The sequence below is a fragment of the Mesoplodon densirostris genome, chromosome 3, assembly GCF_025265405.1.
Source record: "Mesoplodon densirostris isolate mMesDen1 chromosome 3, mMesDen1 primary haplotype, whole genome shotgun sequence".
In the NCBI taxonomy this organism is placed as follows: Eukaryota; Metazoa; Chordata; class Mammalia; order Artiodactyla; family Ziphiidae; genus Mesoplodon; species Mesoplodon densirostris.
The window spans coordinates 127607109-127631269 of NC_082663.1; the positions used below are offsets into that span (position 1 = coordinate 127607109).

Below are 24161 nucleotides of genomic sequence, written 5' to 3' on the forward strand. Positions count from 1 at the left end.
GCAGGACATATTTAAAGTGATGAAAGGGAAAAGTCTTCAACCAAGTTTATTCTACCCCGCAAGGGTCTCCTTCAGATATGATGGAGAAATTAAAACCTTTACAGACAAGCAAAAGCTAAGAGAATTCAGCACCACCAAACCAGCTTTACAACAAATGGTAAAGGAACTTCTCTAGGCAAGAAACACAAGAGAAGGAAAAGACCTACAATAACAAACCCAAAGCAATTAAGAAAATGGGAATAGGAACATACATATTGATAACTACCTTAAATATAAATGGATTAAAGGCTCCAACCAAATGATATATACTGGCTGAATGGATACAAACACAAGACCCATATATATACTGTCTACAAGAGACCCACCTCAGACCTAGGGACACATACAGACTGAAAGTGAAGGGGATGGAAAAAGATATTCCATGCAAATGGAAATCAAAAGAAAGCTGGAGTAGCAATTCTCATATCACACAAAATACACTTTAAAATAAAGACTATTACAAGAGACAAAGAAGGACACTACACAATGATCAAGGGATCAATCCAAGAGAAAGAAGATATAACAACTGTAAACATTTATGCACCCAACATAGGAGCACCTCAATATATAAGGCAAATGCTAACAGCCATAAAAGGGGAAATCGACAGTAACACAATCATAGTAGATGACTTTAACACTCCACTTTCACCAATGGATAGACCATCCAAAATAAAAATAAATAAGGAAACACAAGCTTTAAATGATACATTAAACAAGATGGACTTGATATTTACAGGACATTCTGTCCCAAAACAACAGAATACACTTTCTTCTCAAGTGCTCATGGAACATTCTCCAGGATAGATCATATCTTGAGTCACAGATCAAGCCTTGGTAAATTTAAGAAACTTGAAATCATATCAACTATCTTTTCTGACCACAACACTATGAGACTAGATATCAATTACAGGAAAAAAATCTGTACAAAATATAAACATGTGGAGGCTAAATAATACACTAATAAATAACCAAGAGAACACTGAAGAAATCAAAGAGGAAATAAAAAATACCTAGAAACGAATGACAATGAAAACCCGATGACCTAAAACCTATGGAATGCAGCAAAAGCAATTCCATTGTATTGTTTATAGCAATACGATCCTACCTCAAGAAACAAGAAACATCTCAAATAAATAACCTAACCTTACACCTAAAGCAATTAGAGAAAGAAGAACAAAAAACCCCCAAAGATAGCAGAAGGAAAGAAACCATAAAGATCAGATCAGAAATAAATTTAAAAGAAATGACGGAAATGATAGCAACGCTCAATACAACTAAAAGCTGGTTCTTTGAGAAGATAAACAAAATTGATAAACCATTAGCCAGACCATCAAGAAAAAAAGGGAGAAGACTCAAATCAATTCAATTAGAAATGAAAAAGAAGAAGTAACAACTGACACTGCAGAAATACAAAGGATCATGAGAGATTATTACAAGCAACTATATGCCAATAAAATGGACAACCTGGAAGAAATGGACACATTCTTAGAAAAGCACAACCTTCCAAGACTGAACCAGGAAGAAATAGAAAATATAAACAGACCAATCACAAGCACTGAAATTGAAACTCTGATTAAAAATCTTCCAACAAACAAAAGCCCAGGACCAGATAGCTTCCCAGGCAAATTCTATCAAACATTTAGAGAAGAGCTAACACCTATCCTTCTCAAGCTCTTCCAAAATATAGCAGAGGGAGGAACACTCCCAAACTCATTCTACGAGGCAACCATCACCCTGATACCAAAACCAGACAAAGATGTCACACAAAAAAGAAAACTATATGCCAATATCACTGATGAATATAGATGCAAAAATCCTCATCAGAATACTAGCAAAACATAATCCAACAGCACATTAAAAGGATCATACACCATGATCAAGTGGGGTTTATCCCAGGAATGCAAGGATTCTTCAATGTATGCAAATCAATCAATGTGATAAACCATATTAACAAATTGAAGGAGAAAAACCATATGACCATCTCAATTGATGCAGAAAAAGCTTTTGACAAATTTCAACACCCATTTATGATAAAAACCCTCCAGAAAGTAGGCATAGAGGGAACCTACCTCAACATAATAAAGGCCATATATGACAAACCTACAGCCAACATCATTCTCAATGGTGAAAAACTGAAACCATGTCCTCTAAGATCAGGAACAAGACAAGGTTGTCCACTCTCACCACTATTATTCGACACAGTTTTGGAAGCTCTAGCCACAGCAATCAGAGAAGATAAAGAAATAAAAGGAATCCAAATTGCAAAAGAAGAAGTTAAGCTGTCACTGTTTGCAGATGACATGATGTTATACATAGAGAATCCGAAAGATGTTACCAGAAAACTACAAGAGCTAATCAATGAATCTGGTAAAGTAGCAGGATACAAAATTAATGCACAGAAATCTCTTGCATTCCTATACACTAATGATGAAAAATCTAAAAGAGAAATTAAGGAAACACTCCCATTTACCAATGCAACAAAAAGAATAAAATACCTAGGAATAAACCTACCTAAGGAGACAAAACAACTGTATGCAGAAAACTATAAGACACTGATGAAAGAAATTAAAGATGTTACAATCAGATGGAGAGATATACCATGTTCTTGGATTGGAAGAATGAACATTGTGAAAAGGACTGTACTACCCAAAGCAATCTATAGATTCAATGTAGTCCCTGTCAAACTACCAATGGCATTTTTCAGAGAACTAGAACAAAAAATTTCACAATTTGTATGAAACACAAAAGACCCCGAATAGCCAAAACAATCTTGAGAACGAAAAATGGAGCTGGAGGAATCAGGCTCCCGGACTTCAGACTATACTACAAAGCTACAGTAATGAAGACAGTATGGTACTGGCACAAAAACAGAAATATAGATCAATGGAACAAGACAGAAAGCCCAGAGATAAACCCACGCACCTATGGTCAACTAATCTATGACAAAGGAGGCAAGGATATACAATGGAGAAAAGACAGTCTCTTCAATAAGTGGTGCTGGGAAAACTGGACAGCTACATATAAAAGAATGAAATTAGAACACTCCCTAATACCATATACAAAAATAAACTCAGAACGGATTAAAGACCTAAATGTAAGGGCAGACAACATCAAACTCTTAGAGTAAAACATAGGTAGAACACTCTATGACATAAATCACAGCAAGATCCTTTTTGATCCACCTCCTAGAGAAATGGAAATAAGAACAAAAATAAACAAATGGGACCTAATGAAACTTCAAAGCTTTTGCACAGCAAAGGAAACCATAAACAAGACAAAAGACAACCCTCAGAATGGGAGAAAATATTTGTAAATGAAGCAACTGACAAAGTATTAATCTCCAAAACATACAAGCAACTCATGCAGCTCAATATCAAAAAAACAAACAACCCAATCCAAAAATGGGCAGAAGACCTAAAGAGACATTTCTCCAAAGAAGATATACAGATGGCCAAGAAGAACATGAAAGAATGCTCAACATCATTAATCATTAGAGAAATGCAAATCAAGACTACAATGAGATATCATCTCACACTGGTCAGAATGGCCATGATCAAAAGATCTACAAACAATAAATGCTGGAGAGGGTGTGGAGAAAAGGGAACCCTCTTGCACTGTTGGTGGGAATGTAAATTGATACAGCCACTATGGAGAACAGTATGGAGGTTCCTAAAAAACTAAAAATAGAACTACCATATGACCCAGCAATCCCATTACTGGGCATATACCCTGAGAAAATCATAATTCAAAAAGAGTCATGTACCAAAATGTTCATTGCAGCTCTATTTATAATAGCTTGGACATGGAAGCAACCTAAGTGTCCATCGACAGATGAATGGATAAAGAAGATGTGGCACATATATACAATGGGATATTACTCAGCCATAAGAAGAAACGAAATTGAGTTATTTGTAGTGAGACAGATGGACCCAGAGTCTGTCATACAGGGTGAAGCAAGTCAGAAAGAGAAAAACAAATACCGTATACTAACACACATATATGGAATCAAAAAAAAAAAAAAGGTTCCGAAGAGCCTAGGGTCAGGACAGGAATAAAGACACAGACGTAGAGAATGGACTTGAGGACAAGGGGAGGGGGAAGGGTAAGCTGTGACAAAGTGAGAGAGTGGCATGGATATATATACACTACCAAATGTAAAATAGATAGCTAGTAGGAAGCATCCGCATAGCACAGGAAATCAGCTCCGTGCTCTGTGACCTCCTAGAGGGGTGGGATAGGGAGGGTGGGAGGGAGGGAGATGCAAGAGGGAAGAGATATGGGGATATATGTATATGTATAACTGATTCACTTTCTTATAAAGCAGAAACTAACACCATTGTAAAGCAATTATACTCCAATAAAGATGTTAAAAAAGAAAAAAAAAAAAGGATGGCCACTTCTCTCATCCAGAGGTAAGGCATCTGCCCCCTTCCCACATGGCTGCCCTGTGACTCGTTTGACCAACAGAGTACATTGGAAGTGTTGTATGGCAGTCCGAGGCCCAGTTGTTAAGAGGACCCTTCGTTTCTCGGAGCCAGGAGCTGTCACATAAAATATCTAGCATGCATCAACATGAGATCATGAATAGGGACCACAAGGGAGAGACTCCCTTCTGTCAGAGATATGGATTGGTTCTCCATCTCTGTCCTGTTTTTTTTGTTTCTTGGGGGGTTTTTTTTGGCCATGCCACGTTACTTGCGGGATCTTAGTTTCCCAACCAGGGAGTGAACCCAGGCCCCAGCTGTGAAAGAGCCAAGTCCTAACCACTGGACTGCCAGGGAACTCCCTCTGCCCTGGTTTTTTATAGTACCTTGGAGATATCTGTGACATAGCATTTCTCTAACTGTAATAATTATCCACTTCCTTCTCTGCTACAATTACTACTATTCCTACTATACACACCACCTATTTTTTGAGAACATACTCTGTGTCAGAAGTATATTCTACATTATATCTAATTCCTACAGCAACTCTGCAAGGCAACATTCAACATCCACATTTTAAATATAAGGAAACTGAGGCCCAGAGAATTTAATCCATTTGCCCAACATCACACAGCCAGGATATGGTAGAACTGGGACTTAAACCTACATTTGCCAAAGTCCATGCCCTGGTAATGCTGACAAAAAGCAAGGCTAGACAAAAGTAACCCTATCTAGGAAGAGGAAGGAAAGTATGCAGTGCCCCTTAAGCTTTTTAAGCTGAGGACACAAGAAAAAAGACATTTAAAGATTAACCTGATAGATAAGATAATACACAGGAATAATAACTAAGAAGCTACTGCAATAATCTGAAATTGGATGAAAAAATGTATAAAGAGGAGGAAGATGGATCTGAAAGATATTTATGAAAATATAGCTATGACTTGGCATCCAGATGGTCATGGTAGATAAATTAAAGATGTCCTCAGAGAATTACCTTTAAATGACTGAAAGTTGACTAATAAATGCACCTTTGATGTACAAAGTAGAAGAGGATATCTGTTTATGATGGAAATTTCCACTTTGAGCACACTGGGTTTGAGAAGACAGAAAGATGCTTAAGGCAAGATGTCGAACAGGCAGCTAGCTGTTCAACAGAGGCCAGAGGACCCAGCATGGGACAAGACTGCAGGAGAGATGAGGGCAGAGGTGCAAGCAAAGCCACAGGATGGGTGAGGTCTCCAAAAAAGAGAAGGGAGATACCCAGGTCTGGAAGGCTGAGGGTCTAACCTTGAAGGACACTCAGCTATGCAAATAGGAAGAAAAAGACAAGTATCAGTGTCTAGGAAGGCACCCACAATAGCAGGGTGCCACAATAGCAGGAATTTGCATTGGGAAAGGGAAACAATAATGGAATAATAACTGTAGTTAACATTTATTGAATGCTTACTAGAGGCCACACACTAGTTTACGTTCTTTGCATATAATCAGTAATTTAGTCTTCACAAACTCCAAATGGAATATACTATAATTAATACAATTTTGCTGATGAGAAGATTAAACCCAGAGAATTTCAATAACTTCCTTAAGATCATACAGTTGGTAACTGGTCAATCTGGGATTGAATCCAGGAAACCTAGCACCCCAGGCCTCGTTCTTATATATCTATATATCAAGATTTCTAAGAGGATAGAAAAGCTAACACTAAAGTTATATCAAACCACAAGTCACATCTGAGAGCATTCTATGCTCAGCTAAACATGCCTGGAGCAGCTACTGGGGATCTGTAAGAAGAACACAGAAACAGATGAGATAAAGGCTGACTCTCAAGGAGCTGGTAGTCTAGGGTGAGACAGATAAATAAACCAATTATTAAAATGAGTGATAACTGCTATGTTAATATTTAACATTCTATGGGAGCTCAGAGAAAGAAGTAACAAATTTTCTTTGGGAATGAAGCTCAGCCAGTTAGTGGAGAAGGTGAGTATTGAAGAAGGGTGGATGTCCACCAGGAAAAGAAAAGGAACTCAAGACACAGGTGCAACATGGAATTATGTGGAAACACACCATACTCAGGAAATGATAACAGACCACTCATGGGTGGGAGTAGAGATAGGAAAGACAAAGACTGAGGATAATTCTGGGAAAAGGACTGAAAGATAAGCTAAGGATTTAGCCTATATTTGATAATGTGAAACTGAAAGACCTCTGGGGCTTTGCACATGCTGATTTCTTGAACTGTCGCTCCCCATACCTCACCCTCTCCCCCTTCACCTACTGGCATCTACATCATCTACAGATCCCAGCTTCAGCATCACTTCTTCTGAAAGCTTCCCCTGCACTGGAGGTCACGTGCTCCAACAACTTCCTTGACTTCCCCTTATTCTATTTCAATGACCACCAATTTTACTATAATTACCTATTCACTATCTGTATTCTCCACTGGACTAAAATCTCTGTGATTCAGAGCTTTTCTGATTGTTCACCACTGCACCTCCAGCGCTCTACTCACCTTGTGGCAATTAGTAAGCACTCAATAAATATTTGATGAAATTAATATAAAAATAAGATTTCATATCCTCTAGCATGAAACTCAACAAATATTATTATTACATACAAAGCATGAACCTCAAAGAGTATGTGAGAAGGGGAAACTTATAATCCCCACTCCTTGCAGAAATGTATTTCAATCCTATTGGGAAAACAAATGTAACTGTGTGACACTAGTTCACAGTGACAAGACACTTTTCATTTATACATTGCAAAATTGAGTTATGCTCCAGGGAGATCGTTAAGACATGTAGGCACCAAGAACATAGGGGTAAGACAGGAATAAAGACACAGACCTACTAGAGCATGGACTTGAGGACATGGGAAGGGGGAAGGGTAAGCTGTGACAAAGTGAAAGAGCGGCATGGACATATATACACTACCAAACGTAAGGTAGATAGCTAGTGGGAAGCAGCCGCATAGCACAGGGAGATCAGCTCGGTTCTTTGTGACCGCCTGGAGGGGTGGGATAGGGAGGGTGGGAGGGAGACGCAAAAGGGAGGGGATATGGGAACATATGTATATGTATAACTGATTAAATTTGTAAAATAAAAAAATTAATTAATTAAAAAAAAAAAAAAAAAAAAAAAGAAATGTAGGCACACTTATCTCCAGCACGGGATGAAATATGCAATCTTTTGAGTCAGAATTGTATGTTTTACTGTACAAGCAAAACTGTCTTAAAAGAACATCTGTGACTGAGAAACTGTGGGAGGATTTTTGCAGATAAAACACATCAAATTCCTGGGCTGCCAAGAGGAAGGGTGACAATTCAGATGGACGTATCAAAGAGAAAATCTTGCAATGCTATAGATGATGGTATCCTCAATGAAGTGAAATAGCTTTTTTAAAGGGAACTACATTTGAGCCAAATGCAGGGCAAAATACAGCATGATCAGAGAAAGAGGATAGGAATGGTTAAAAGTCTGAGAAGTATGGCATATGAAGCCAGTGGAAGGATCTAGCAATATGTGGCATAATATAAAGAAGACTTGGGGATGACACACCTCTGTCATGTTGTGGAGGCTCCATAAAGATACCTGTAAGTCCTTTGGTCAGCTTAAGAGAAGTTGATATCTGCTATCCTCGTCCGTCCAACATCCCTCTTTCTGGAGAGAAATGCCATTTTCCCGCAACATATGCTTCTGGTAAAGCTGGCAGTCACAGTGCCTCACCTCTGACCAGCAACCTGATGTGTCATCCCCACCCCACGATGGTTAGTCATGAGGAGAGTGTCTGACTCAAGCAAAGCCACCAAAGTTCTTCAATGAGAAACAGCCTTTGTTTCTCTTCTTTGGACTCATGAGTTAACGATGGTTTAAGACACATGTTTGCCTATAGCTACTTTTCTGAACACAGCCTGAGAATGAATCCAACAACAAAACAGCATAGGGACAAAGGGAGAGATATAAATATGGGTACAGACATAGAGAAATAGAGACAGAGAGGGAGACACAGAGAGAAAGAGAAGGAAAGAAGGAGACAAAAAGGAGAGGGAGACAGAGACACAGGGAGAGAGCTAGACTAGATGATAATGTTCAAGCCCTGCAGGGCCATGTCTGAAGTCTGACTTTTCAGCTATGAACCAATGTTTATTTTCTGTTACATGATGCTGAAAAAGACCTTAGTAATACATCATCCGAGAAGTTGGTAAAAACACTATACTCAGGCAATTCATTAGGATATATACAGAGAAAGCCCTCTTCAAAGTCTTATTTAAAACATAAACCCATTTGAATAAACTAAAAACATGTTCATAACAAGTCTGCTTATTGTATATGAAATGACTGGGATCTAGAGGGGGCTACTATTTACAGTTGTTAACTCTAGGGTGTACAGCGGTGGAAGTGGAGAGGAAGAAATGGGGACATTTTTACATTTTTACTTGTGAAATGATGACTTTTTTTTTTACAATGCTCAGGTATTATTATTATGATTTTTAAAACTGTGATGATTATAAAAGATCTTGTCGGAATAGATCAAACACAAGGTCATGAACTGGGGAGCGGTGATCGAAGATGAAGGTGAGGGTCCTCGTGAGGAAGAATCTGCCAACAGGAGATGGTAAAGGCTCCCTTGGGGGGAGATTCTAGGGCATTTTGTGAGGAAGCAGAGAGAACTCACTGGTCAGAAAGATGACCATGCTCCCCACCTTGTTCTGACCTCAGAGGGAACTTCTAACACTAAAGTCAGAATGTTCTCAGTGATTTGAGGAATGTGCTGTCCCAGGAGCACCTTCAGCTAAAAGGCTATTGTGGACTTGCTTACATTCAAGAAGTATTAACTTCTAGCAAAGAGAAAACTGAATACATATTTCAGAAATTAGTAAAAATGAAGGCTCCCAACCAAAATCCAAATGACCATCCAGCCTAGCCAACACTACCCCCTACTGCGCCCATATAACCATTGTTAATAGTTTGGTACAATTTCATTCCTACTCTCTCTCACACTCACTCATTCATGTACACCCAGATACAAACATCTATATATTTACTTTATAAAAGTGGAATTATTCTAAACATTAGAATCTGAAACTTGCTTTTTTTTTCCCCACATAATAAACCAGTGATATCTTTCTAGGACAACACATGAGCTATTTTTCATGGTTTTTAATGGCTGCATTATATTCCACATTAAAAACCAGTACTGTTACAAATACTTGGTTGGTTTTAATTTTCACAGTAACTTTAGATTTAAAATAATCAACTGTATGTAAAGCTTTAATGCAGTTTTTGACCTCCCATGACCCATACTATATGATGCATGTATTTCAATCATATTCTGGAAAATACTTCTAATGAGTCAATAAACTTTCATTAATAGGTTTCGATTCTCAAAGTACCAGGAAACACAGTGGATAGAAGATGGTGGTTGGAGAAATGCATTCAATAATATATTAATGAAGTCTTGCATTTTTACTTTGATACAGAAGTCTGCCATCTGGGTGGAATTAGGAATCAAGGTGAGCATTCTTACTCGAGAGGTACTACCCTGTATGTCACCCCCAAAGACTCAGGGCAGCTTTAGAGAGAAGGACAAGGTATCTTGCTAGGAGTCACTTGGCGAGCAGCAACATCACACCTCTCTGAGACATTCACTCTGTACTTCAGGCTGTCTCATGACAGCCCAATTGTCATGCTGGGAGGAATACAGCAAAATAGAAGCTAGATGTAAATAAATCATACTCTTTCAGGCTAAAATGTCCTGTAACATCCAGAGTGAACCTTCTACCTCAATGAGAATGTCACTCTTGGGACAGGAAATGATGGGAGATAAATGGCAAGTTTCCAAGACTCCCAGAAGAAAACAAAACCATTTGACTCCATTTAACTTACAGTATTAGAATTTTGATGTCCACTATCAGAGAAGGAAATGGAATTATTGGCAGAACTATTAAAAAAAGAGAATGTGGGGGCTTCCCTGGTGGCGCAGTGGTTGAGAGTCCGCCTGCAGATGCAGGGGACACGGGTTCGTGCCCCGGTCTGGGAAGATCCCACGTGCCGTGGAGTGGCTGGGCCCGTGAGCCATGGCCACTGAGCCTGCGCGTCCAGAGTCTGTGCTCTGCAACGGGAGAGGCCACAACAGTGAGAGGCCCGCGTACCACACACACAAAAAAGAGAATGTGCTGAACGGTCCATTTGTTCAATGGTGTTTATAAAATATCTAAATCAGTGTTTATGTAATTACTGGTTAACTATCAATCTCCCAATTAAAAGGTAAGTTCTGTGAGGGGAGGAGCCTTGTCCTTATTCATGTCCTTGATCTTTTTCCCATTGGGGGAGATAGAGACATTTAAGAAAAAATTAAAGAAAAATCAACTGTGGTTTTAATCACAATTGCACTAAGCTTTCAAAGGAGAAGGATGGTTTTGATTGGCTCAGAGAGGACTTCTGCAAGGAAGAGAGGATTGAGCTAAAATGTGAAAGACATTCAAGAGAGGAGGGAGCAAAGGAGCCTTCTGGGCAGAGGCATGAGCCAAGGCTGAAGTGGCTGAGCACAGAGCACTGGAAAAAGAGAAAACATGTCAAGAGCGAAGCTGGTGAAGGGCATGAAGGGCATGACATGGGGATGGGAACACAGACAGGAAATAGATGGTGCAAAACCCTACAGGTCAAGGAGTTTGGTCTTATCCTCAGTGCAATGAACAGCCATTGAAGGGTTTTAAGCAAAGGAACAATGGGATAAGAGCTGCAGTATTAAAAGATGCTATGAGATCTTGTAAGTATCAAGCAGATTAGCAGGGATAAAATAAGAGGATAAATTAGTGGGGATAAAATGGAAGATTGTTGCAGTGACATACAAGAGATGATATTAGTTTGCACTAGGATGACAGAAATGGGAAGAAATAGACTAGGATCTGTGCAGGAAGAAAAATCAGTAGGACTTGTCATTATTTAAATGTAGGGGATAAGGGAAAACCACGTTAAGAGTAACTACCTGGTTTCTGGATGTGGCAGCTGCTGGAAAAGCCATTAATTGAGGAGGAGGTCCAAGTTTGGTAAGAAAGATCAGGAGTTGTATGGATAGTTACAAGAAACTGGAACTAACATCCACTAACATGGAGGGCTGCACCAAGCTGGGCCAATGCTATGCCTTAAATGGATCATCTAACTTCACCACCCTAACTGCCATCCCATAAAATTGGTGCTACTGCCCACATTTTCAGAGGTAAGAAAACCGAGGCTCAGCAAGGCTTAGTAACTTATCACCATTCTCAGAGCTAAAACCTGGCTGAACTGGGATTTGAACCCGGATTACCTCAGTTCTAAAGCCGATGGTTCTTAATTACCAGCCCATACTGCTTCATGACAACTGAGGCCTACTCAGGGAAAATTTCATGGTTTCGAAAGGTGATAGTCAACCTGGAACTCTGAAGCCAAACCTTCCTAGGAAACCTTCATTCCTTCTCTCAAGGCTGCCCAGAGAAAACCATCCACATCAGGAAGATGATTTTAAGTTTTCCCCTATTCTTCACTCCCCACCCGCTCAGGCTTTTTGCCCAAACCTCAAGGTTACCTCCAGGTGCTCTGATCTCCTCAGCTTTGCCTTCTCCAAGTTCCTATAATACTTTCAGTCTCACCACTTATTTTGGCAATGATCACACGCAGGCTACCCTGCAGGATGTCCATATATTTTCTGTTTCCTCACATTTTATTTTTTCTAATATGAACTTTTTTTTACAGTATATACCGACTGTCTTAAAAAGTCTTTCATGCACTGAAATCAGGTTGTTGTAAATAAGCTAATAAACACAAATTTCAAACTGTGACACTATGGTTCTGCCTGCCAACCAACAGTTCTGTTTTACCCATGTTACCATCTCTAGTTGTAGAGTGGAATCTCATTATACATTGCATTTAAATTACGTACATTCATCTATACATTCTTGGCAGAGCAAGAGAGAGAGAACATGTACAATTTAAATAGAGCAGGCCATTACGCATGCCATTCTAATCAATAAGCACCTGTTCCATAAAATAGGAGATGAATTTGCTGTTCCCTCCGCTGGTTTCAGTCCCTAAGGATCTTTCGCAGCATGAGTAATTATCTGGGAAAACTCTGATTTTAGTGTATAAAGGTACATATTTTATTTTATTTAAAAAAATGTTTATATCTTTATTGGAGTATAATTGCTCTACAATGGTGTGTTAGTTTCTGCTGTACAACAAAGTGAATCAGCTATATGTATACATATATCCCCCTATCCCCTCCCTCTTGAGCCTCCCTCCCACCCTCCCTATCCCACCCCTCTAGGTTGTCACAAAGCATCAAGCTGATCCCCCGTGCTATGCAGCAGCTTCCCACTAGCTATCCATTATACACTTGGTAGTGTGTATATATGTCCATGCCACTGTCTCACTTCGTCCCAGCTTCCCCTTCCCCCGCACCTCTTCCCCTTCCTCAAGTCTGTTCTCTACGTCTGCATCTTTATTCCTGCCCTGCCACTAGGTTCATGAGTAAAAGGTACATATTTTAGATATAGCACAATCTCTAATTTTAAGTCAACTATTCTTCCTATTCCTCTATTAAAGAAACAGTGACCTATCCCAAGACTAGGTGGAAAGCTGGGTCTTCTGGACTAATCAAGAGACAGTAAGAGATTGTCCCTGGCAATTCTGATAACATGAGATATTTCACACCACACTTTCTTTTGGGAACTACCCTTAAGATATGACTATATGACCCAGCAATCCCACTAGTGGGCATATACCCTGAGAAAATCATAATTCAAAAAGAGACATGTACCAAAATGTTCATTGCAGCTCTATTTACAATAGCCCGGAGATGGAAACAACCTAAGTGTCCATCATCGGATGAATGGATAAAGAAGATGTGGCACATATATACAATGGAATATTACTCAACCATATAAAGGAGCAAAATTGAGTTATTTATAATGAAGTGGATAGACCTAGAGTCTGTCATACAGAGTGAAGTAAGTCAGAAAGAGAAAGACAAATACCGTATGCTAACACATATATATGGAATTTAAGAAAAAAAATGTCATGAAGAACCTAGGGGTAAGACAGGAATAAAGACACAGACCTACTAGAGAATGGACTTGAGGATATGGGGAGGGGGAAGGGTAAGCTGTGAGAAAGCGAGAGAGAGGCATGGACATATATACACTACCAAACGTAAGGTAGATAGCTAGTGGGAAGCAGCTGAATAACACAGGGAGATCAGATCGGTGCTTTGTGACCGCCTGGAGGGGTGGGATAGGGAGGGTGGGAGGGAGGGAGACGCAAGGGGGAAGAGATATGGGAACATATGTATAACTGATTCACTTTGTTATAAAGCAGAAACTAACACACCATTGTAAAGCAATTATACTCCAATAAAGACATAAAAAAAAAAAAAGAAGTTGGAGAGGGAAGCAAAAAACAAGATTACCTGGAGATTGTTTTCTTCTCTAACCAAATGGTTCCTATCAAACCTTTTAGCAACTAACGTACTACAAACAATTTTGTATAAATGTCTTTGCCACTAGATTTTCCACAAATCAAATACATTCTTGGAGCCAAAAAGAAATAAGAAGAATGTGGCAAAGTGGAAAAACCATTTGTTTCATCACAGGAATTGAACTTGATACATAGGTTAGAGATAATTTATTCATGGTAATGATTCTTCCTAATGTCCCAAGTAACTTTTTGTCCCAACTTTAGCCCCTGGGTTACTTCTAATTCAAATCCTTTGGAACTCTATCCCCTTAACCTCTCCTGAGCAAGGAATATAAGCATCGACGAGCACAGCACAATAAATGGACAAAATGTGTAAAATTCTTAATATAAATATTCCTAGAATTATTTAACAATTTTATGTCAGAGCACCCTGTTCCCTTATCATTGCACAAGACAAATATTAATAAGAGCCTTTTACAAACAGATTTGATCACTTTATAAACCTTATCTGAATATCTGGAGTATTTTTGACATTTGTCTCTTTGTTCTCTTTTCTTTAACATTAAAATAGTACGTATCAAAAAAAAGATATGACTACAGTGATGGCAGCATATGTTAGTGTAATCGTCTGACTTTTCAACTGCATTCTGACTTTATTATTGAATATAAATAAGCAAGAATTGGAAAATGAAAAGCGCTGATACAAATGGTAAACATGCACCTCCAACAAATGAGGCAAAGATAGAAATCATTAGGCCTCCTGAAGTCAAATGTGAAGAAGAACACATTTATGCAACAAGAATGAAATGCTAGCTTGGGTCCAAAAAGCAAACAATTATTAGGGATTTTATAATCACCTCTGATTTTCTGGAAAAGAGCCTCCCCAGTCACAGGCACAAACCTAAATATGCACACAAAATGATGATACAGACACATTTTCAGAAGGTCATGTTCAAACAGAATACTATCATTCTGAACCACCCTGCTGCCTATTGGGCAGAGAGATTAATTCTTGCTTCTCAGCATCGTCACAATTTTCTTCGTGCCATCAGTATACAACTTAGGGCTCTATCTGTGGGAAACATGATTGCAGCTTAGACTGTAAGCTCCTTGCAGGCAGGTTCTTGGCCTTACTAATCTCTACGTCTGCAGCACCTTAGAGAATGCCTGACTAAAAAGGGTGCTGTGCTAAATCTGGAGAGTAAATGAATATGTGAATAGCCAGATTTACCTCTCTGAGATTCATTTCCTCTAACGAATTAGGGAAGAAAGAAAGACACAGCCCAATAGCCATCCGGCTGTTGTCTCCAGCATGGAGCTCCACTACACAAATGGCTCTGGCCTTACCTATCCAGAGAAATGCAGCACAGGTGAAAAATCGATGCCGTTGTGAGCAGGACATCTAGAGATGTCCGGACGAGGCAAAACATCTCCCCATAAATCCAGATGTCTTGAACCAGCTCAATGGCACCAAAGGGCATCACCAGCACTGACACCAGCAGATCCGCAAAGGCAAGAGACACAATGAAATAATTGGTTTTTATTTTCCTGTGGGTGGAAAAGTATAAGGAAGGAAGCAGTGGGAAGGATGAAGGAAGGAGGTTAGGGGGAAAGGAGCAGGAGAGAAAAGAGGGGGGAAAGGAAGCAAAGAAAGAAGGAAAGAAGGGAGGGAAGAAAAGTCAGATGTGCAACATATTCTGTGAGATTCAGTTTCCCCTTCTGTCACATGCATGGTCCAGTCACTTCAGACTTCTCCAGACCCCCTTGAACCAGAAGTCCTCTCTTGCCCTCGCCTGTGACCACACTGGCCTGATTTGAGCCCCCAATGCAGAGAGTCCCTCTCAAGGGTTTTTACAGGGTGCTCTCTCTCCCCACCATTGGCTTAATTACACCCCATCTACCCTTTAGGCCTCGGTTTAGTCATTCTCAGAACACCCTCCCAAAGGGCCCCCTTAAAAAAAAGTGTCAAATTCCACCGTCTTCCACTCTTTGACTACCATGTGCCTCACATTTGTCACACTTGTTAGAATTTAGTTTTTACACTTTCTTGATTAGAGCATGTCTTGCTTAAAGAGGAAGCAGCAGATGAGATAGGACTGCGTGTTTTATCCCCTTTTACAGCTTGGTGGCTCTTAATCTAGGCTGCACACTAGAATCACCTAGTAAATTTTTCTAAGTATTGATGCCCAGGTCTCACCCCAGATCAATTAGTTCAGGGACTCTGTGTGATTAACCCACTTACCCACCCCCAAGTTTGCCAGATAAAATATAGGGCGCCCAGTTAAATTTGAATTTCAGATAAACAACGAATAATTTTCTTATATAAGTATATCACAAATATTGCATGGGACATACTCATGCCACATATTAGTAATTTTAAAAGGGTCTTTAAGTGATTCTAATTGCAGTCAAGGATGAAGCGGAAAGAGCAGAAGACCCATGTTTAAATCCTAGATCAACTACTAGTCAGCTACCCTTTCTCTGAACCAATTAATAAAGTGCGGAGGTTAGATTAGATGTGCTCTCAGCAATTATATATAGAGTGATCACAACTATTACAGAAAAAACAACATAGGAAACAGAGGAAAAAAGACAGGATAGAAATTCACTTATGTGCCTGTACTACTGGTTATGTTAGAACTATGGGATCATATGTGATTTTTTCCCTGCTCTATTTTCCAAACATCATTCCCATGAATCTTTTTCCCTTCATAATTACAAATTATAATGGAAATTATAAATTCAGACCTCAGTTTTCCAGGGAGAGCCCAGAACTCCACCCAGGTTTCCTCACGAGGTTGCCTCACGTGACTCACCTGAGCTGCCTGTCCCTGCACACAGCCACCATCACCAGCAGGTTCCCCAAGACTGCCATCAGGATAACAGCCGACAGAAATGTGAGCAGCACGACTTTCTCCACTGACCCAAAACCCTCCTTGGAACTGGAAGACACACAAACATAAAGAATTGAAGGAAACTCTGAGACACAGGAAAGAAAATTAGTCTTTTCCTCGTTCATCTTCAGGAAGATAACTTCACTATCAAAGCTGCAACACACATGTACTGTGCACCTAATATATGCCAATGTCTGCACTTGTCACTTTACATCTTATCCTGGTTAACTCCTAAATAATGAGAAGGAGGAGGCTCAGAGAGGTGGATTAACTATCCTGAGATTGCACAGTGATTCTCCATCAGAGAACTTGAGGCTTTCCTTCAAAGCACTGATCTCAGCTTGTGCTCAGAAATGTTTTCTGGTTGATTCTTGTTTGGCACACCTACTCAGCTAGGTTGTAAGCTCCATGGGGCAGGGATGTTGTCTGTTTTATCCACTGACAAATTCAATTTCAATGTATCATTCATATTTATCGAATGCAGGAAAGATGACATTGAATGAGTGAATGACAGTAACTTGAACCACTGTGTGAATACAAGGACCACCCTGTTTTCAGTACCGCATCCCAGCCCACGCAGAAGCTTCTGTGTGCAGGTGGGCTGTCCAAGGAGTAGGTCATGGCTGAAGGTTGTTCTTATATGGCTGACTTGGACAAACTGATCCCATATTCTGCAAAGCCCATTGGAAAGACAGCAGACAATCAATAAACTCAGGGACTCCTTTCACTGCCCTGAACTACATTTCTTTTGGTGCGCAATATAACAGTTCAAATTTGTGTTCCTGTAAATTTCAGCAACTGATTTGATTCTATAAACCCTGCCCTCCTACTGTCAACTCAGCATTTTGTCTCACTAACTTGGAAGTGAGTGTTCCCTATCAATAAAAGCATAATGAATGCAGGTTATTCAGAAGCTACAGGAAAAATTTCATTTTTAATAGAGTAGTAAAATGTTCTTTTTAAATGAAGTTTCAAAGGATCTTAAAACTCTTAGACCCAAACGCACATTTCAATACCGAGAAACTAAGGTCCAGAGAGGGTAACTGGGTTGTCAGAGCACATTAGTGGCTAGTCTGGGAGAAGCTGCTTGTTCTGTAGGCCACCACTTGGAACACAGCTCCCACTGAACCAAGAAAGATCTGTCTTTACTGAGCTCTTCTGACTGAAAACCAAGATGGTTGCTGCTCCCAAATCACAGCAGCCCATGAAGTCTGGGCTCTGGCTTTGTCCAAAACTTTTTCCATTAGGCCTGGAATGGAAGACAAGGTGACAACTGGAATGAGTCAGAAAGTTCCACTCTACTCACAAGTGGTTTTATTGCTTCACTGAAGTCCTTATGGCTAGGGTTCAGATGAAAAGAAATTTGAGGTACGTCCATCTAAATCACCCTTCCACACCTAAATTCCAACTACCGACAGTACAAATGATGGACAAGTAAGATTTAACTCAATGAGGAAAAAGAATTCAGGAGCATGTTTTGGCTATCCAAAACTATTTTGATTTTAGACCATGTTAATTGAGGTAAAGTGTCCAATAAAGGAGGTGATAATGCTCTTTTCCTTGTCTTTCTCGGAGGCTCTGACGCAGAGCCCCTCTGAAACTTGTTCCCCTCTCAAGGTCTCTACACTTTTGCCTTCTTCCTGGAATGCTTCTTCTCAATATTCAGGTCTCAGATTAAAATTAACTCCCATTTAATGTGCCACAGCCAACAAACATTTTTCATTTTCTTTATAACATTTATTGTTATCTGAAATTACTTCTGCTATTGTCTGTGCCCTACCCCCACAGACTCACTTTTGGTTATCTTTTTCACCACAATTCCCAGCGCCTGGCACAGTGTCTAACCTACAGCATGTGTAGTGTAAAGGTAGATGCAGTATATAGGAAGTGCACAATTACTCGCTGAGTGAAAGACACTGTGTTCATAATGGTGAGGTTTATCCTTCAATGTCTTTGAAGACAGGCTGCAGGTATAGAAAAGCTTTTACCTAGACAAGAGAAGACCCAAGGATGAGACATAAAAGCTATTTTTAACTATCTGAGGATGGTCCTTTGAAATAAGAGTAGATTTATGCATTCATTCATTCATTCCACAATACTTTGTTGTTGTTTTTTTGGTCCGTTTAACATACAACTCTTAACTGTATAAGAGTTACATATTATAAATAAAACTTCTTAAAGCAAAATATACCCTCTTTGCTTAAACAACTAATTAACCAAGAGATGATACTTTAAGTATATAGAATATTCTCTTTAAAACATGCTTTAAAAAGTACTTGTATGTTTATGATAAATTTTCCTTAGAAAATTTTGTTAAAATAAATAGGAAAAAAATTAAGGAGGTTCTCTGGATGCTTCATTAATAAGTAACCCAAAAGTTTTTTTTTAATTTTTTAATTTTATTTATTTTCTTATACAGCAGGTTCTTACTGGTCATCAATTTTATACAAATCAGTGAATACATGTCAATCCCAATCTCCCAATTCATCACACCACCCCCACCACCCCACTGCTTCCCCCCTTGGTGCCCATACGTTTGTTCTCTACATCTGTGTCTCAATTTCTGCCCTACAAACCAGTTCATCTGTACCATTTTTCTAGGTTCCACATACATGCATTAATATACGATATTTGTTTTTCTCTTTCTTAGTTCACTCTGTATGACAGTCTCTAGATCCATCCACATCTCAACAAATGACCCAAATTTGTTCCTTTTTATGGCTGAGTAATATTCCATTGTATATATGTGCCACATCTTTTTTATTGATTCGTCTGTCGATAGGCATTTAGGTTGCTTCCATGACCTGGCTACTGTAAATAGTGCCACAATGAACACTGGGGTGCATGTGTCTTTTTGAATTATGGTTTTCTCTGGGTATATGCCCAGTCGTGGGACTGCTGGGTCATATGGTAATTCTATTTTTAGTTTTTTAAGGAACCTCCATACTGTTCTCCATAGTGGCTGTATCAATCTACATTACCATCAACAGTGCAAGAGGGTTCCCTTTTCTCCACACCCTCTCCAGCATTTATTGTTTCTAGATTTTTTGATGATGGCCATTCTGACTGGTGTGAGATGATATCTCATTGTAGTTTTGATTTGCATTTCTCTAATGATTAATGATGTTGAGCATTCTTTCATGTGTTTGTTGGCAATCTGTATATCTTCTTTGGAGAAATGTCTATTTAGGTCTTCTGCCCATTTTTGGATTGGGTTGTTTGTTTTTTCAATATTGAGCTGCATGAGCTGTTTATATATTTTAGAGATTAATCCTTTGTCCGTTGATTCGTTTGCAAATATTTTCTGCCACTCTGAGGGTTGTCTTTTTGTCCTGATTGTAGTTTCCTTTGCTTTGCAAAAGTTTTAAGTTTCATTAGGTCCCATTTGTTTATTTTTGTTCTTTTTTCCATTACTCTGGGAGGTGGATCAAAAAAAGATCTTGCTGTGATTTATGTCAGAGTGTTCTTCCTATGTTTTCCTCTAAGAGTTTTGTAGTGTTGGTCTTACAGTTAGGTCTCTAACCCATTTTGAGTTTGTTTTTGTGTATGGTGTTAGGGAGTGTTCTACTTTCATTCTTTTACATGTAGCTGTCCAGTTTTCCCAGCACCACTTATTGAAGAGGCTGTCTTTTCTCCACTGTATATCCTTGCCTCCTTTGTCATAGATTAGTTGACCATAGGTGCGTGGGTTTATCTCTGGGCTTTCTATCTTGTTCCATTGATCTATGTTTCTGTTTTTGCACCAGAACCATATTGTCTTGATTACTGTACTTTGTACTGTAGTCTGAAGTCAGGGAGTCTAAATCCTCCAGCTACATTTTTTTCCCTCAAGACTGCTTTAGCTATTTGGGGACTTTTGTGTATCCATACACATTTTAAGATTTTTTGTCTAGTTCTGTAAAAAATGCCATTGGTAATTTCATAGAGATTGCACTGAATCTGTAGATTGCTTTGGGTAGTATAGTCATTTTCACAATATTGATTCTTCCAATCCAAGAACATGGTATATCTCTCCATCTGTTGGTATCATCTTTAATGTCTTTCATCAGTGTCTTATAGTTTTCTGCATACAGGTCTTTTGTCTCCCTAGGTAGGTTTATTCCTAGGTATTTTATTCTTTTTGTTGCAATGGTAAATGGGAGTGTTTCCTTAATTTCTCTTTCAGATTTTTCATCATTAGTGTTTAGGAATGCAAGAGATTTCTGTGCATTAATTTTGTATCCTGCCACTTTACCAAATTCATTGATTAGCTCTAGTAGTTTTCTGGTGGCATCTTTAGGATTCTCTATGTATAGTATCATGTCATATGCAAACAGTGACAGTTTTACTTCTTCTTTTCCAATTTGGATTCCTTTTATTTCTTTTTCTTCTCTGACTGCCATGGCTAGGACTTCCAAAACTATGCTGAATAACAGTGGTGAGAGTGGACATCCTTTGTCTTGTTCCTGATCTTAGAGGAAAGGCTTTCAGTTTTTCACCATTGAGAATGATGTTTGCTGTGAGTTTGTCATATATGGCCTTTATTATGTTGAGGTAGGTTCCCTCTATGCCCACTTTCTGGAGAGTTTTTATCATAAATGGGTGTTGAATTTTGTCAAAAGCTTTTTCTGCATCTATTGAGATGATCATATGGTTTCATCCTTCAATTTGTTAATATGGTGTATCACATTGATTGATTTGCGTATACTGAAGAATCCTTGCAGACCTGGGATAAATCCCACTTGATCATGGTGTATGATCCTTTTAATGTGTTGTTGTATTCTGTTTGCTGGTATTTTGTTGAGGAGTTTTGCATCTATATTCATCAGTGATATTGGTCTATAATTTTCTTTTTTTGTAGTATCTGTCTGGTTTTGGAATCCGGGTGATGGTGGCCTCATAGAATGAGTTTCAGAGTGTTCCTTCCTCTGCAACTTTTTGGAAGAGTTTGAGAAAGACAGGTGTTAGCTCTTCTCTAAATGTATCATAGAATTTACCTGTGAAGCCATCTGGTCCTGGACTTTTGTTTGCTGGAAGATTTTAAATCACAGTTTTTATTCCATTACTTGTGATTGGTCTGTTCATATTTTCTATTTCTTCCTGGTTCAGGCTTGGAAGGTGATACCTTTCTAAGAATTTGTCCATTTCTTCCAGGTTGTCCATTTTATTGGCATAGAGTTGCTTGTAGTAGTCTCTTAGGATGCTTTGTATTTCTGCAGTGTCTGTTGCAACTTCTCCTTTTTCATTTCTAATTGAATTGATTTGAGTCCTCTCCCTCTTTTTCTTGATGAGTCTGGCTAATGGTTTATCAATTTTGTTTATCTTCTCAAAGAACCAGCTTTTAGTTTTATTATCTTTGCTATTGTTTTCTTTGTTTCTATTTCATTTATTTCTGCTCTGATCTTTATGATTTCTTTCCTTCTGCTAACTTTGGGTTTTGTTTGTTCTTCTTTCTCAAGTTCCTTTAGGTGTAAAGTTAGATTGTTTATTTGAGATTTTTCTTGTTTCTTTAGGTAGGCTTCTATAGCTATAAACTTGCCTTTTAGAACTGCTTTTGCTGCATCCCATAGGTTTTGGATCATCGTGTTTTCATTGTCATCTGCCTCTAGGTACTTTTTGATTTCCTCTTTGATTCTGTCAGTGATCTCTTGGTTATTTAGTAATGTATTGTTTAGCCTCCATGTGTTTGTGTTTTTTACATTTTTTTCCCTGTAATTCATTTCTAATATCATAGCATGTGGTCAGAAAAGATGCTTGATATGATGTCAGTTTTCTTAAACTTACTGAGGCTTTATTTGTGTCCCAACATGTGATCTATCCTGGAGAATGTTCTGTGCGCACTTGAGAAGAAAGTGTAATCTGCTGTTTTTGAATGGAATGTCCTGTAAATATCAATTAAATCTATCTGGTCTATTGTGTCATTTAAAGCTTCTGTTTCCTTCTTTATTTTCATTTTGGATGATCTGTCCATTGGTGTAAGTGAGGTGTTAAAGTCCCCCACTATTATTGTGTTACTGTTGATTTCCTCTTTTATAGCTGTTAGCAGTTGCCTTATGTATTGAGGTGATCCTATGTTGGGTGCATATATATTTATAATTGTTATATCTTCTTGGATTGATCCCTTGATCATTATGTAGTATCCTTCCTTGTCTCTTGCAACCTTCTTTATTTTAAAGTCTATTTTATCTGATATGAGTATTGCTACTCCAGCTTTCTTTTGATTTCCATTTGCATGGAATACCTTTTTACATCCCCTCACTTTCAGTCTGTATGTGTCCCTAGGTCTGAAGTGGGTCTCCTGTAGACAGCATATATATGGGTCTTGGTTTTGTATCCATTCAGTAAGCCTGTGGCCTTTGGTTGGAGCATTTAATCCATTCACGTTTAAGGTAATTATCGATATGTATGTTCCTATGACCATTTTCTTAATTGTTTTGGGTTCGTTTTTGTAGGTCCTTTTCTTCTCTTGTGTTTCCCACTTAGAGAAGTTCCTTTAGCATTTGTTGTAGAGCTGGTTTGGTGGTGCTGAATTCTCTTAGCTTTTGCTTGTCTGTAAAGCTTTTGATTTCTCCATGGAATCTGAATGAGATCCTTGAAGGGTAGAGTAATCTTGGTTGTAGGTTCTTCCCTTTCAGCACTTTAAGTATATCATGCCACTCCCTTCTGGCTTGTAGAGTTTCTGCTGAGAAATCAGCTGTTGACCTTATGGGAGTTCCCTTGTATGTTATTTGTCGTTTTTCCCTTGCTGCTTTCAATAATTCTTCTTTGTCTGTAATTTTTGCCAATTTGATTATTATGTGTCTTGGCATGTTTCTCCTTGGGTTTATCCTATATGGGACTCTCTGTGCTTCCTGGACTTGGGTGGCTATTTCCTTTCCCACGTTAGGGAAGTTTTCGACTATAATCTCTTCAAATATTTTCTCGGGTCCTTTCTCTCTCTCTTCTCCTTCTGGGCCCCCTATAATGCGAATGTTGTTGCGTTTAATGTTGTCCCAGAGGTCTCTTAGGCTGTCTTCATTTATTTTCATTCTTTTCTGTCTTCCAGGTTACTTATCCATTCTTCTGCCTCAGTTATTCTGCTATTGATTCCTTCTAGTGTAGTTTTCATTTCAGTTATTGTATTGTTCATCACTGTTTGTTTGTTCTTTAATTCTTCTTGGTCTTTGTTAAACATTTCTTTTATCTTCTCGATCTTTGCCTCCATTCTTTTTCCGAGGTCCCGGATCATCTTCACTATCATTATTCTGAATTATTTTTCTGGAAGGTTGCCTATCTCCACTTCATTTAGTTGTTTTTCAGGGGTTTTATCTTGTTCCTTCATCTGGTACATAGCCCTCTGCTTTTTCATCTTGTCTATCTTTCTGTGAATGTGGGTT

General features: G+C 38.8%; 1 protein-coding gene across 1 annotated transcript in view; it reads right to left on the reverse strand.

The window, feature by feature from the left end:
* The window catches only part of HTR4 (5-hydroxytryptamine receptor 4), a 68056-nt gene that overhangs the window by 39016 nt on the left and 4879 nt on the right, over nt 1–24161 (reverse strand). Inside the window, exons 2-3 of the mRNA XM_060094434.1 lie at nt 16729–16854; nt 15260–15460 (exon numbers count right to left, since the gene is read on the reverse strand). Coding sequence (XP_059950417.1) covers nt 15260–15460; nt 16729–16854 — 327 coding nt within the window. The remainder of the gene's footprint in view (nt 1–15259; nt 15461–16728; nt 16855–24161) is intronic.